At 48.0% G+C, this 14,695-nt stretch overlaps 4 protein-coding genes and 1 long non-coding RNA gene across 7 annotated transcripts in view; 4 read left to right on the plus strand and 1 right to left on the minus strand.

Annotated features, from left to right (window-relative positions):
• Nucleotides 1–6,392, plus strand: LOC6735591 (protein mahjong). Of its 2 annotated transcripts, XM_002082475.4 has the most exons (11): nucleotides 2–602; nucleotides 662–812; nucleotides 935–1,753; nucleotides 1,812–2,084; nucleotides 2,142–4,265; nucleotides 4,331–4,451; nucleotides 4,516–4,613; nucleotides 4,677–5,039; nucleotides 5,464–5,524; nucleotides 5,586–5,789; nucleotides 5,847–6,392. In XM_002082475.4, exons 1-11 carry the CDS (start codon nucleotides 193–195, stop codon nucleotides 5,849–5,851), a joined length of 4,629 nt encoding a protein of 1,542 aa, XP_002082511.1. In that variant the 5' UTR covers nucleotides 2–192; the 3' UTR covers nucleotides 5,852–6,392. The 2 variants fall into 2 exon arrangements, 1 of the variants encoding a protein (XP_002082511.1); XR_001599725.3 differs by lacking the exon at nucleotides 5,847–6,392 and having other exon boundaries at nucleotides 1–602; nucleotides 4,677–5,524; nucleotides 5,586–5,657.
• Nucleotides 6,323–8,709, minus strand: LOC123327132. Of its 2 annotated transcripts, XR_006541611.1 has the most exons (3): nucleotides 8,568–8,709; nucleotides 7,847–8,469; nucleotides 6,323–7,542 (listed from the first exon to the last, which is right to left on the minus strand). It is a non-coding gene; the product is annotated as an uncharacterized LOC123327132 (long non-coding RNA). The 2 variants fall into 2 exon arrangements; XR_006541610.1 differs by having other exon boundaries at nucleotides 6,323–8,469.
• Nucleotides 7,393–14,695, plus strand: part of LOC6735592 — a 14,143-nt gene continuing 6,840 nt past the window's right edge. Inside the window, exons 1-3 of the mRNA XM_044922628.1 lie at nucleotides 7,393–7,587; nucleotides 8,091–8,435; nucleotides 8,493–9,628. Coding sequence (XP_044778563.1) covers nucleotides 7,393–7,587; nucleotides 8,091–8,435; nucleotides 8,493–9,296 — 1,344 coding nt within the window. The 3' untranslated portion in view covers nucleotides 9,297–9,628. The remainder of the gene's footprint in view (nucleotides 7,588–8,090; nucleotides 8,436–8,492; nucleotides 9,629–14,695) is intronic.
• The window catches only part of LOC6735594, a 23,108-nt gene continuing 17,902 nt past the window's right edge, over nucleotides 9,490–14,695 (plus strand). The window contains exon 1 of the mRNA XM_016168702.3: nucleotides 9,490–9,628. The gene's annotated coding sequence lies outside the window, so the exon portion shown is untranslated. The remainder of the gene's footprint in view (nucleotides 9,629–14,695) is intronic.
• LOC6735593 (zinc finger protein 853) lies at nucleotides 9,712–13,516 on the plus strand. The gene is made up of 2 exons (XM_016168698.3): nucleotides 9,712–10,105; nucleotides 10,503–13,516. Exon 2 carries the CDS (start codon nucleotides 10,526–10,528, stop codon nucleotides 13,028–13,030), a length of 2,505 nt encoding a protein of 834 aa, XP_016028950.2. The 5' UTR covers nucleotides 9,712–10,105; nucleotides 10,503–10,525; the 3' UTR covers nucleotides 13,031–13,516.

Raw genomic sequence — 14,695 nt, forward strand, 5'->3', positions numbered from 1 at the left:
CGACAGCTGACTTCGTTATTTCAACGTCAACAGCAAAAGGCCACACTAATTTCGCGAAAAGCGCGTGGTATTTAATACCTTATTTATTTGCTTTATTTCGCCATTAGAAGTAAGTTTCGCTGTGTCGAAAATCTAGCAAAGAAAGCCACTGGATCCAGAGCTAGTGCATCCAAAACCCGGTAATTCATTTCGATGTCTGAGGGCAGCGGTAGCGAGAATGCGGCCGCAGCAGATGCTGCGGCCGAGGCAGAAGCCGCGAGTGAGGCGGCACTGATGGCTGAAGCGGTGGCTGTGGCCTACCAGAGCGACGAGGAGGAGCAGCCAGAGGCCGAGGACACACCTGAGCAGGCTGGCGATAACCAGGAAGAGGACGCCGCTGAACAACAGGATGGGGTGGAACTAGAGGGCGACGAAGACGCTGATGCTGACGACGCCATGAGCGTGGAAAATGCGGAAAATGAAAGCGATAGCGGTGGAAACGCCGAGGAGACCGCCGCCGCCGACCGGCGCCAGGCCACCAAGAAGGAGCTCACCCAGATTATCGACAAGTGGGAGCAACAGCAAACCCAAAATGGATACGATCCAGTGCCCACTCTCAGGAGGTAAGCGTGCTACAAGATCATTCACGCGTGGGCCCAACTTAATGCCATTACTTTCGCAGCCTTGCGGAGATCTTTGAGCGTGAGAAGGACGTGTATCGGCGCAAGGATCCGGATCCCCTGGATTCACGTCATCCATATAGAGCCGATCCCAGCTGCCAGTACGGATTGCTACTCAAGCTGCTCTTTCGGAAGGATACCTTCATGGGCAAAGTAAGAATAGAGTCACGTGGTATTTATTTTTCTAAAAAGCAATGTAAATATTTTCTTAAAATCATGTGCTTTAGGGTTTCCAAATCTTAAGCTAACTAAAGTGAAATATTTTATTTAACTAGCTCCTCAACGATTACCTGCGAGAGAACTATTTCAGTCGCCAGAACGTCAGTCGCAGCTCTCTAGAACTAAACATCCTGGCCTGCCGCCTCATCCTGGAAATAATGCCAGGAATGGAGACCTCTGCAGTATTTCAGACCGCCGAAGGCGATGGAACCATCAATCGAATCTACTCTTGGGCAGAGGACAGCATTGAACCGCTTCAAAGCTATGCCACCGGTCTTTTAGCCGAAGCCATGGAAGTGAGCGACATAGCCATAAACTTTCGCGATCTGAATATTCGATTGGTGCCAAAGATGATCAAGCGTCTGCACATGCTCCTGGCGATCAGCAAGAGCGCCACTTCAGATGTCAATACGCCGATGCACAATCTTTCGGCTGACAGCAGCACGTCGGGCATGCTCAGCTGGGTGGCCTGCGCCAGTAATGCATCAGCTCCTCAATCGCCGCAGCACAATGGCAGTGGGCTGGGAGCAAGTTCCTCGCAGCATGGCGACGCCTCTAATATGTCCATTCTGTTCGAGAACAGCAGAGATGCCTTTTCCGTATCTCGCTATTACAAAAGGATGTATATTCCTTTGCACCCGGCCACAGCGGATACTAGCCAAATGTTAATCATGCGCTTCCTGACCAGCCTGGGCGAATATCAAGAGTTCCTAGCCATGGCTTTCGAAAACAATGTGATGCAGCTAATTTTTGGCTACCTGGAAAACTTGGATCGCCGGGACACCTGCTTGGCCTACGAAGTTTTGAAGTATCTGGCTTCCCTTCTTTGCCACAAGAAGTTTGCTTTAGAGTTTATTTCACACGGTGGATTGGAGGTCAGTAAATGGTCTGGTAGGGACCGTAATTTTTGTTTAACTTCACTATTTTTTGCAGCTTTTGTTAAAAGTACCCCGCCCCAGTTTGGCGACAACTGGTGTGTCCATCGCCATCTACTACTTAGCATACTGTGAAGACGCCATGGAACGCATATGCAGTATGCAAAGACCACTTATTTCAGAACTCGTGCGCTACGCTCTCTGGATTCTGGGTCGTTGCCACGACTCCTCAAAGTGTCATGCCACCATGTTCTTTAGTCTGAGCTTCCAATTTAAGGTCATATTGGATGAGTTTGATGCTCAGGATGGTTTAAGAAAGCTGTACAATGTCGTAAGTAAATGGTTAAAAGTTCGATTAATGTCAGTTACCTTAACTCCTTCCTAATAGATTTCTGTACTAAAAATTCTTGATCCGAGCAACAACGACAGCGACAATGACTCTGATTTCAACGAAGACGTAGAATGTGCTTCCCGACAAATGGTGCGCCACGTCTGCGTAGCCCTCAAGCGTTACATGGAGGCGCACTTCTTCTACAAGTACAACAGCTTCCTTTGTCAAACAAATGCGGCATCCCCGGCACCGTCATCAGCCCACTATTTCAATCAGAATCCCACGGTTGCTGCCAAACTGACCTTTGACCAGTTGAACGACCAGATTCGCACGCTCCAGGAGCACACTTCTATTCGGGCTCATTGGCAACCGGTGGATCAGCTGATGAAGCTTGGTGGAATAACCATGCTACTTAGGATCATCGCCTTCAGTTACGATTGGGTCAACAGTGGACGCTCTGAGACGGTGCGCTCGGCTCTGGACGTGCTCAGCGTATGCTGTATCATCCCAAGAGTTTATGTTGTGCTCTGCGAGCGCCTGCTGATGCTAGACAAGACAACTACCTCCGGATTTTGCTCGGTTCTGGGCGCTGCTGCAGGAGAAATTAGCTCGGATGCAGAGGTTATCAAATCGGCGTTAGCGGTGCTGTGCCATTGTGTTTGCTCTCCGATCATCCGCAAGGACAGCGGCACCAGCCTAATTAAGTTTGGAACGTCCTCCAGGAAGAACAAGGCCAACCATAAGTATGCCGAGGAGCTGATTGAACGTGTTTGGGAGTCCGTATGCTCCAACAATGGCATTGTGGTCTTGCTATCGCTGATGCAGACTAAAGGACCCATTACGGATGCGGACTGCATACGAGGAATGGCCTGTAGGGCCTTGGCGGGACTTGCGCGCTCCGATCGGGTCAGGCAGATCGTCAGCAAGCTTCCACTCTTTGCCAGCGGGCAACTCCAGACGCTGATGCGGGATCCCATACTCCAGGAGAAGCGCGCGGAACATGTAATCTTCCAAAAGTACGCATTGGAGTTGCTAGAACGAGTGTCGGGTAAGACGAAACCGCTAAATAATCCTTTGGATCCATCGCTGTCCAACATGCACAAGGCCAATGTAATCGCCCAGACACGCATCCAGTACAACAAGCAGCAGCTGTATCAGCTTATCTTCGAGCACCTGGAGAGCAACGGTCTCTCCCAGACAGCCCAAATGCTGCAACGTGAGGTGGGTCTTCCGCTACAGACTCCCACTACGCGCAGTTTTCATCAATCACCTTTCGACTACAAAAGTCTTCCCAGTGGTAGTAGCTCGCTGTCCAGGAATCGTCTGCGAAGCCGCATGCAAGATGTGAACGCAGCGATAATGGGCAGTGGAGACTTAAACAGAAGTTTTGGTGAGGACTCCTCGCCGGCAGGAGCTGGTGGTAGCAATGCGGGAGATGGAGTCAGCATACCAAATTTTAGCTCCCTTAACACAACGCAGACGCCCATAAAAATAAGGAGGACGGACAGAAGTTCAGTCAGCCGCTCAATCCAGAAGCAGACAATGGAGCCTGGTGGCATGTCAGTTGGTCTTCCCGAAGATGGTCAACTGCATCCCAAGAGGATTACCCTAAATACCATCGTAACGGAATACCTCACCAACCAGCATTCGCTGTGCAACAATCCGGTCACGACCTGTCCGCAGTTTGATTTGTACGAGCCGCACAAATGTCCAGATCCGAAGCCCAGCCGGCTCCTGAGCTCGAATTACAACCTGACCAGCCGGCATGCTCGAACCCAAGCCGGATTTAATACCAGTCGCTTTGACCGTCGCTATGTGCACACGCACTTTTCACCATGGCGTAGCATTCGATCGGCGGACTACGAGGACCTAGAGTTCACCTGTTGCGATTTGGCGGGTAAATACATAATTGTGGGCACGCAGCAGGGCGACGGACGAGTGTTCAACATGAACGACGGCGTGGAGCAGTTCTTCTCCAACTGCCACAACTTTAGCGTGGATGCTATCAAGGCCAACAGGGCCGGAGACTTGGTCATCACATCTAGCTTTTGGCGAACACCCAACAGCATTCTGTGGTCTATTGCGGACGATGAGTTCAAGCTAAAGTTGCGTCTTCCCGATGTCACCTACTGTGAGTTTAGTCAAACGGCGCAGGATCGTTTGTTGGGCACCCAGAATGAGGTATAACTTGAGTTATTTTATGATCTATAGAGATTTAAACTAATAACTTAATCTTTTTCACACAGTGCGCCACGCTCTTTGATATAAACACTGGTTCCAAGGTGGCCTCGTTTACGCCAACCATACCTAATCTCTACACCAAAAATAGAGCAACTCTTTGCCGAACCGATGAGCTGATTTTGTCGGGTAATTTGTGAAATGCATTTATAAGTATAGATTTAGCTTTAATGTAACTGAATCGAATTCCTAGATGGTGTTCTATGGGATGTGCGTTCCGGAAAGGAGATACACAAGTTCGACAAGTTTAATCAGTGTATATCAGGCGTCTTTCATCCCAACTGTCTGGAGGTAAAGTCCTGTGTCTGTGTTGATGTCTTTATACTATTTTAATATTCCCAAAATAATTTATAGATCATTGCCAATACCGAGGTGTGGGACTTGCGCACCTTTCATTTGCTGCAGACAGTGCCGGTGCTAGACCAGCGTAACTGCACCTTCTCCCCGATGCATGTAATCTACGGGGCTAGCTTGGGGGCGGATAGGGATCATGACATGGAGACGACCACATATGACACCAGCTTCAACGTTCTGGACGCCTACGACTACTCGAGCATTGCGACCATTGACGTTAAGCGCAACATAAACGATCTGAGCGTCAGCGCCAACGGAAGTCTGATCGCCGTGGTCGAAGACTACAGTGGCTACGAGTCCAAACAAGAGACCTACGTGAAGATCTACGCTGTGGGCGTTAAAAAGAGCGAGCGCTCGGAAGAGGTGCGTGCGGTTAAGGAGCTGGCCAGCGAGGTATCGGACGCAGTGGCGCCGGGGTCGGCAAACGCCAACGATGGTGGCGATGCTTCGCTGATTCGGGTTTTCGAGGAGGCACCAGAGCGCCCACAGCCGGCGGAGAACGCTGCACCCGCTGGCCCCAACAATTTTGAGGAGGAGCAGCTACGCCGGCTAAGTCCCGCCATGCAAGCAAGTCCAAATCTTTCTCGCCAACATGCACCCAACAGCTCAATTGTTGGGGTGCGACGGCGGGCACGTAGACTGGGTGGCAATGGCAGCGGCAGTGGCGGGAATGGGAATCTGAATCTTAATGGTGGTGGCGGAGTCGGAATCGGCGCTGCCATAGATCTGAGAACCCTCATGCGGCGCATGGATGATTTTGAACTAAATATTATGTCTATGCTTGCAGGAAGATGATGAGGAGGTGCCCGAATCTGACGAGGACGGCTCGGATACGGGCTCCGAGAACAGTAAGTTTGATTTTGATCTTCATCATTTAATCATCCGTTGCTAAATCTCCTCACTCCCTAGCTTTTGCTATAGGTCAAAATTTAATGGGTTTCAACCTGCTTCGTAACCTTCATGGCTCGGACAACGATGACGGAGATCTGGATGAAGACGACGATGATGGAGAGCCGCTGGACTCCGAGGACGATAGTGACGACGACGACGGCTCCGACAATGGCGACGACGACTTTGATGTGCTGGAATACTTCGATAGAAGCAGCTCAGACGGTAACTCAAGATCTTTAGACTCTGTTCGTGTACGACTTGTATTTTCTCCTCCCCTAGATTGAGCCCACTCCTCATCCAAACCAACAACACACACAACTGTTCCTCCACCGATCCACTGCTCCGCTCCACTGTTCACCCACTGTTTCGTCTCGTCTCGTTTGAACCTCTTAGTTGTCCGCAGTGCGCATGGAAGGATGAGCAAGCAACAGTCGTCGTAGCATAAGTAGATATTAAGCTGTTACCATAAAGTTTAAATTGTTATTTTTGAATTTTGTACAAATCAAATACGAATGCCGCAGGATTGCATTAAAGCCAGCTAAAGATTATTAAAGAAATCGCATGATGAGTACCGACTGTAAAAATCAAATCTATAAATTGTTCAACAATTTTCATTGTACAAGCCTGAATAAAATTTGTGTACTTTTGCTATAAAACAAAAATAAACAATTTTGTTAGAAAAAAGGCTTCTTTCTGTGCTATAGAAACCTAGAAAAAATTTCCACTTTTTGTATAATGCTAAGGAGCCTATTGTATTAGAAATCTATTAACTGGAAGACTTTATTCCTGAATGTAAAATATTAAATATTTCGTTTTAGAAATTAATGCTATCATATACTGAATTTATTTATATACAATACATAAGCCAGTCAGTGATGTTGATTCCTGGTGACTTTCTTCTGTCGCGAGAGCGAGGTTGCCGAGTCCAGCGAGCGGGCCTTCTCCTTGTTGCTCTTGATGGTCGGTGTCTTGGGCTCGGGCAATGGTGATGACTAGATGACAGCGACGCGGTCAGCGAAAATGGACTTTACTCAAAAGATTTCGATTTCCTAAAACTGTGGCCTGATCTATACGTTGCCGGGCTGCATCTTTTGTTTACTTAATTTGGATTGGTCGAAGCTTTTATATGACAAATGGGTTCACAGGCTGGACCCTTTGTTTAAAAGTTTGAAAATTGTTTATGTCTGCTGTCGACGGTAAGGCGTCGATCGTGTGATTTATGTCACCTAAGAAGTCTGAATGTTTATGTCGTATTGATTTGAATAACTCCCACAGTAGGCTCTAGACTTAAATATGTTGTTGATAAAAGGAACAATGGGTATGTCGGGATGTACAGGTAGTTGACTGGGTGGGGTATTATGCAATAGTATTTCCTTAAATAAAGTCAACGAAAACTGATTGATCCACCCTAATGCTTACAGAAATCATAACTAACCAGTGTTACACATACGGTCTATTCGGATTGAGTCAAATGGTGCCGATTATCTTATCGCCAAGTGTGGACTGCAAGTTGGAAAAACGAATACACTCATCACCCCGGTCGTTGCTCACTAACTGGGTTTTCGGTGACGCTATTACGGACACGGACTGGCTCTCACCGAAAATCGAAGCGAATCTCGGCCGAATCCTTCATCAGTAGATAAATATGGTGATATTAAGGTGTTCGCTGTGCGACAGCTTCGCGGTCAAGTTGAATGCGTTCGTATAGGCCGTTGCTCAGGTGTTAGAAAATTGCAAATTTAGTTACTACTTGACCACCGAAGTGTGCCTATCGACGGCTGTGGCGCAATTCAATCCAAGAACTCTGTGCACCGGATCTGCGGAAATGTCTATGAAAGCCACCATCATCGGATGCCTGGCCGTGCTGGTGACACTGGTTGCGGCCCTCGATGAACACCCTCATTTCTGCATTAAGACAGATCCCATCCTTCTGTCGGAGATCGATCGACATGTGGTCATCCCCAGCGAGGAGGACCTACAGTGCCACATTAAGGCCACCACGTTGACCCAAAACGAGAAGGTAAAATCATGGGCATATGAAAATACCCATTTATGAGCTAGAGTTTTCTGGATTTTCTTGGGTGGTAAACCATAATACAAAAAGTAGAATTTTAGAAACGATCAATTTAATGTAAAGAAGTAGCACATATGCAATTTTTTATGGATTCAACTGCTTTTGGGACAAAAGTATTGCGGTTAGTGCAATTATTTGGCGACTAAAAGCAGATTTCACGATTCCATATTTGTTAAAAATGGCCTCAATTTGAAAAACTCCCTACCTTTAATGGCAAATGCTGCGTCGCCAAACTAGTTTGCCCCATCGACATCCTTAAGTGACAAATCCAATGCCAGCCGTAAATTATTCGAGTGGCTGATATTCCAAATTGAATTAGCTTGACGATAAAGTGACAAAGTGTCCATCGCAGCTGAAGAAGATAATGCCGGCGGAGATAAGCCGAAGACGGTGGTGATTTACGAACAAGGTGTTTGTTTTAGTCTAACTTTTATCTCTCCGTTTCCCAGGCAAGCCTCGTGGACACCCTGTGCGCAGATCACGGCTCCACCACAATCAAGCGGGATAACCATCACTATTTTAAGCTGCGCAACGGAGAACTGACTGGAAGGGGAGTCCAGGCGGAGGTGTGCGCCAACGGAGGTGATTCGGTCCTGGCCTGGATTCCCTACCACACCGTGCTCAAGAACTATGCGGCCGAACTGAATCCTAAGGAGCGGCTGACATACATTGCCAAGGCCACGAACGTGGAGCGGGAGAAGACTGAGCTCTGTCACTTCCGACACACGGATCTTGTCAATGCGGTGTCCGACAATCTGTTCACCTGCGTGGTCATGATCTTTGGCGATAACTTTGTAAGTTCCTCGGGAAGATGGTTCGGTTGATGTCCTACAAACATGATATCCTTATAGTATGGTCTTGAGGATAACATTAACGTACTGGTGGAACTGGAACCTTTGGCCTACCAGCTGAGGAACATTACTTACCTGCCGTGGCGCAATGTGACTAACAGCTACAAGATGCACCTGGGCGACAGTGTGCTCCGAAATCCCAGCGGCGAACGTAAGCCCATTTACGGGAGCCTGAACTACGACTTTGTGGAGAAGATCCTGGTGAACATGTCCAGTGTGTACCAGCATAGGAAACTATCCAGGCTGCCTCTGCTCTTCGAGCACCGGTCTTCTGTTCTCGAGTTGGACTCGTATGGAATGGGTGGCCTGGATGTTGCGGAAAAAGCCTATTTCGGACGAAGCATGGACCCCAGAAGCGAGGTGAAGGTGCAGGTGATTGGCCAGTGGGTGGACCAGCATCGGGAGTTCGGCGCCGACATTTACGAGTACTATGGCCATGGGCTGAGACGCTATAAGGAAACTCTGACCGGGGCACGGCTCACTTTCATCCGAATAGACAACACGGAACCGGTTTTCATGGCTCCGGAGTCTAGCAACCTGGCCAAGGCCTCGCTTTTCCGGGAGCCGAAGGTTGGCCAGATAAGGGAGGATTCAGCGGGCAACTATACCGAGTGGGAGAACGCACAGGAAGAAGATTACGATGAAGAAGGTCCAGGATTCTACTGCTGGTTTGTGGTTACTTGCCTGCTCTTGGCCATCGCTATTATCCTGGGCATATACATTGTAGTCAGCGCTCACAACAGGAGAAACAAGAAGCGCCAGATGTACGAAGTGGCCAACACGAATGTGCCTCCACCCGCCTAAAAATTATGAACATTAAGTTAAGTTTTCTAAATCAGAAAATAACACCAGGATCAACAGGTGTTTTTAGTTCGAAATGTCAGTTTAAAAAACGAGTTGGCAGCTCTATTGCTATGTCCTCGAATTAAAATTTGTGTTCGTTTTTTGGGTTAGATTTATTAAAATTTTCGGCTTCAAAATGTTAAAGTGAGTTAAATAACTGTTGTGTGTCTCATTAAATATGTAAAGAAATCCCTTGTTATGAACGGCAAAGAATGGCTCTAAAATCGATAAATTAAAGAGACTTGTGAGCTGAAGACCCCACATCGAATACCTAAGTTGTAAATTGAGAAAAGGTAAGTTTGAAAGGAATTTCATGCCATAAACTTATAAGGTTTTAAGTATTCAAAAGGAATCTAGAAATCTGAGGAAATAAACAAAATGATTTCCGACCGGCATGCGTTAGGGATTTCTCTCTTTACACCACGTTGGCAGTGCCATTCGCAACACGCCTATCATCTCACTCACACTCGCACACAGAGAAAGACAGATAGAGGCAGAAGTTCAGTTCATCAATTCATTCATCTCATGGAAGAACCTTATTGATAACGTCGCCAGAGATAGCTAGTGATTTCATTCGATCAGGGTCCCGAAAGACCCACTGGTGTGCACTTGTTTTGGTTTTGAAGTTCGCATCTTTGGGAACGTGTGTGTTTCGCCCTGAACCACAAATATGTGAGTTCCGAATGGGATTTGTGTGACGCGGCCATATTTAAAGAGTTTTTTGTGTTGAATGTGGGGCGAGCTGCGAAAATTACATAAATACAGCGCAGGTGAGTTAATTTTTGTTGCGGGAACCCGGTCGAAAGGTGCACTAAGTGCGGTTGCAAGTGAATCGAAAACATTATTTACGCAATTTAAGTCGGGAATTGTGTATTTGTTTCGTTTTTTGGGCCTAAAAATCGCATTTTTCGCTCACACCAACACCAAGATGGTAAATTGTGTATAACAATATGGCTGTCTCTGTCTGGCACAAGAGCTACCAGACGTGTCGATAGTCCCTGTTATTAACAGCGAGTTAGCAGGTCATTTACAACAGATGAAATTATTCTGAATTTTAATTGACCATTTTTTGGCGGGCAAATCATAACAAACCTCGTACTCATGCACCTTTCGGGGATCCGCACATTCTAAGTGAAATTTTAAATTAAAAAAACTGGCCCATTGCAGCCTCCCCCTAGGAACACGAAGTGATGGATCGCAAGAAGGTCCTGGAGCTTGACAAGATCTGCCGCCTGTGCATCTCGGAACGCAAGGAGATGCGGCCGCTGTTCAGCGAAAAGGTGCCCGAAATGCTGATGGACTGTACCAGCGTGCGGGTGGAGCCCACGGAGGGCTGGCCGGACAAGATCTGCGTGCAGTGCGTCCACGCCGTAAGCCGGAATCACGCCTTCAAGACGCTCGTCGAGCGCAGCGACAAGGAGCTGCGCGAGTATATACGCGGTCTTACCGTGGCACTGGTAATGGAGGAGCAGCAGCAGCAGGAGGCGGCCAGCGCCAAGCAGCAGCTTCAGCTGGAGCGAAAGCAACAGCGCCAGCTGCAGAAGCATCAGAAAATGCTCGAGGAGCAACTCCAGCAGCAGCTAGTCCAGCAGCAACAGCATCAGCCTCCTGCCAAACCAAAACTGAAGCCGCTGCTCCGCAAGGGCTCCCGCCAGCAGAAGCAGAGGCATCTGGAGGCCGCACCAGCACCACAGTCAGTCCCGCAGCCCGCCCCCCAGCCACAGATGCAATTAATGCAGGAACATGCGCCGCAGCAGCCCACGATGCAGCAGCAGATCCAGCAGATTCATATGCCCACACTTCAGCCTGCCCCCGCCCAGCTACTGTCCGCTGGCGGTACCACCCCGGCTATGCCGCAGCAGATCCTATTGCCCAACGGCCAATTGATAACGACTCAGATTGTAGCGCCGCAGCTGGCGCAGATCATCAGCACAGCGCCGCAGACAACGACTAATGGTCAGGCCACCGCTGCGCAATCGCAATTCCTGCCACATCTTCTACAGACGCCGAACGGACAGACGCTGCAGATTGTTCAGCAACCCAATGGCACGCAGACCCTGCAGCTTGTTCAACTTGTGCCGCAACGCAGTTTGACGACCAGCGGAGTCACGACAGTGACCACAACCACGAACGCATCGGATATGGGTCAGCATGTAGGCGCTTCTCTGGGTGATGCCGACGTGCAGTTGCTGGAGGACGGCTGTGAGGTGGAGGACGAGGAACTGGAAGATGTGTACGAGCAACTGGACAGCAAGGGAGATCACAGCTTTGAGACTATTGTCCTGGACGACGATCAGCAGCAGGACTTCCTAAAGGACCACCACGAGCACCACCAAGTGATGATCAACGAGGATCTCACGCAGAGTGAAAGCCAAGAGCATGAGTACTTCGACGATTTGGACCAACAGCAAGCGATGGACGAGTTGGAAGACGAGGAGGAGCAGCTGAAGCCCGAAGACGACCAGGATACGTTCATAATCGAGGAGATTCAGCTGGAGGATGACGAGATGCTCGAGGATCCCGATGGGGAGGAAATCGACCCGGATTGTGAGTACATCGGTGATGAACAGGATCCGCATTTGTCCGGCGACGTAGACGACGATCTGGAGTATGCTATTATGGAGCCGCCGGATGGCGAGACAAGTGTGGACATTGACCAGGCCTTCATGGAGTCTGAGCAGTCGCATCATCAGCAGCACCAAGAGGAGATGCAGAGCATATCACTAGAGAACGCTGTGGTTGAGTTCAGTCAGGCTACAACTACAACGGAATCCCTGGTAGCTCCCACTATGACCGTCAGTTCGGCCAGTCCTACGCCAAAGCGAGCCAAGCGAAGTAACCACCAAATTCCAGCCGGTGTGACTCTGGAACCCTGCGACCACCAACCACCCGCCGCTGGATCAACGACCAGCAGCAAGCTGGCCGCAGCCAACTCTCGCCAGCTGGTGCAGACGGCGAGCGTGATTGCGGCCGCCGGTGCGGACGACAACTACGAAATAGATGCTAATCTGGTAACTGAGTTCATACGCCAGCACACCTCGCCTCTGGGATCTGGGAGATACATATGTCACCTGTGCAACACCGAGTTCCGGCAGTTCAAGGGCCTGCAGAACCACATGCACTCCCACACCAACTGGATACGGGCCAATTGCAAGAAACAGCCGCAGTGCCAGATCTGCCTAAAGAGCTTTAAGGGCCCAGGAATGCTGCGGATGCACATGAAGACGCACGACGCTGAATCCAGCACGCCGGTGTGCACCATCTGCAATCGAACCTTCAAGTCCAAGGCGATCTTGTACAGGCACAGACAGACACACCAGCAGAGAGCGTATTGCTGCGGCGTGGCCAACTGCCGAAAGAACTTCTCCTCCGCGGTGAACCTCAAGTGGCACGTAGAACGCAAGCATCCGGAGGTTGTAGAGCCGCTGTTCAAGTGCGGCGAGTGTGGATCTCTGTACGACAACGTGGACTCACTGCAGTTGCATGTGGAGAGCACGGACCACAGTGCGGAGGTGCAGATCAGTGGCCAGGACGATGCTTTCAGCGGGGCGGTAAGCATCGTCAGCAACGGCACCACCGACATGTCGAACATGATGGCCACCGGCCAGGGTGCGACTTTGGCCGGCGGCACGGGCGATACCCACGCCGTGGTCATGGGCTCTTCCGGCGAGGTGTACTTCGTGACGCAGGCGTAGCCAGCGGAGTTTGCCGCAGCAGGTGCTCCTGGGAGCGGCGAGTGCCTGCTCGGCATCTAGATGACCACTTAGATGTAATATATATACATATATATATTTTTGTACTACCCCCGTCTAGCTAACAATTTAGGAATAAGCACAACTACACAAATATTGCAATCCTAGATTACTGTCGTAGAACTTGTTTAGTAGGACCTAAGCGATTCACTCGAATTTTGTAAGCAGATACGAAACTTTAGGTAGGCAGATGGAGACGGATCCCCACATCCAAACGCTTGGTGCACGAAACCTGCGTGTGGACTGTGCCAGTTTTTGTTTTTAATTTTATTACCCTACTATTATTATTTTGTTTTCCCGGGGAATACAGACTGGCATTTTAGGCTAAACGTATTTTGGCGTTGGGTTTTCATTGTTGGGCTTTGAAATAAGTGAAATTGTTTTAACTGAACAACAAAATAAATTAACAAACCTTCTATGAAACCATAATTTGTCTTTCTTGTACGTCCCATCTGGCCGTTAATATTTATTTTAAGCGTGTAATCCAATTCGTCGGTTCTGTTGGCTTGTTGTTCAATCGCTTTGTCAGAAGACCGGGAAAAACAGAACCCAAACAAAATTGATCGAAAGAAAACAACAATCAAGCCAAGGTCTATTCTATTGATTCCCAATTGCCACGTGTCGGGTTCATCCGGTTATGAGGAGTATATGGATAAGTACGATTCCCGTATGGATGCTTATGTAAATCTGTAATTGCCTATTTGTGTGATTTAGTTACATATTATATATATTATATTATAATACCCATAAAAAGTGACCCCCTAATAATCGCTTATACTCTCACAGTCTGAAGTCTCCGGCTATCACAAGAAATTGTTAATTAATTAGCAAATAAGCCGCGAAAATAATCAATTGGAATAACATTGTGACAGCTAAAATCGCCAGCCGTTTATTTGTTTTGTTCAGATTATATATGGCGGTCAGCCGCGTTTCGCAAGATAAGATAAAGGTTTGGTTTTCCGCTTACAAATATGACGCATTCCTTCGACTTTCCGCCCTTCATTTTCCAGCCAGCTGTTGGAAAATCTGGCTCAAATTGTAGATACATTAATATTTCAGATACCTATATTTTCGATTCGTTTAATTCTTGCAGTATCTACTGCAACATTTATTAAATGGATTTTTGCTATACCTACATCTTCCTCACATTTAGCTTTACATATATTCATTGCACTTATATAATATTTTCTTCATCTTAAATGTCATATGCTTTCATGCTTGGCTGGAAAAGTCCTTGCACTTTAAACCGTCTAAATAAAACTTGGCCACGCGGCCAAATAAATGTCAAGATAAATGTCGTGGGCCAAAACGAATTAATTAGAAAAATAGAAGAATTCTTGTTAAGATAATATCAGGACTCCAACAAAGTATTTCCTACAAATTCGCTAGCCAGTCACATAGTGTATTTTTTACACAAAAAAATTTCAAACATTTGAAATCAATGGGAAAAATGTTAATGGGGCTTTACGTTTTAAAAATACATATTTCAAAAATATCTATTTTCAGATCGCGCACTATCGAACAAAAACCGGCGACTGTTGCCTCCCAACAGTTGGTCATCCATTTCAAATTTAATTGATTTGGCACAGGCGAGGGGTTCGTGCAGGG

Source organism: Drosophila simulans, chromosome 2R, assembly GCF_016746395.2.
Source record: "Drosophila simulans strain w501 chromosome 2R, Prin_Dsim_3.1, whole genome shotgun sequence".
Lineage (NCBI taxonomy): Eukaryota > Metazoa > Arthropoda > Insecta > Diptera > Drosophilidae > Drosophila > Drosophila simulans.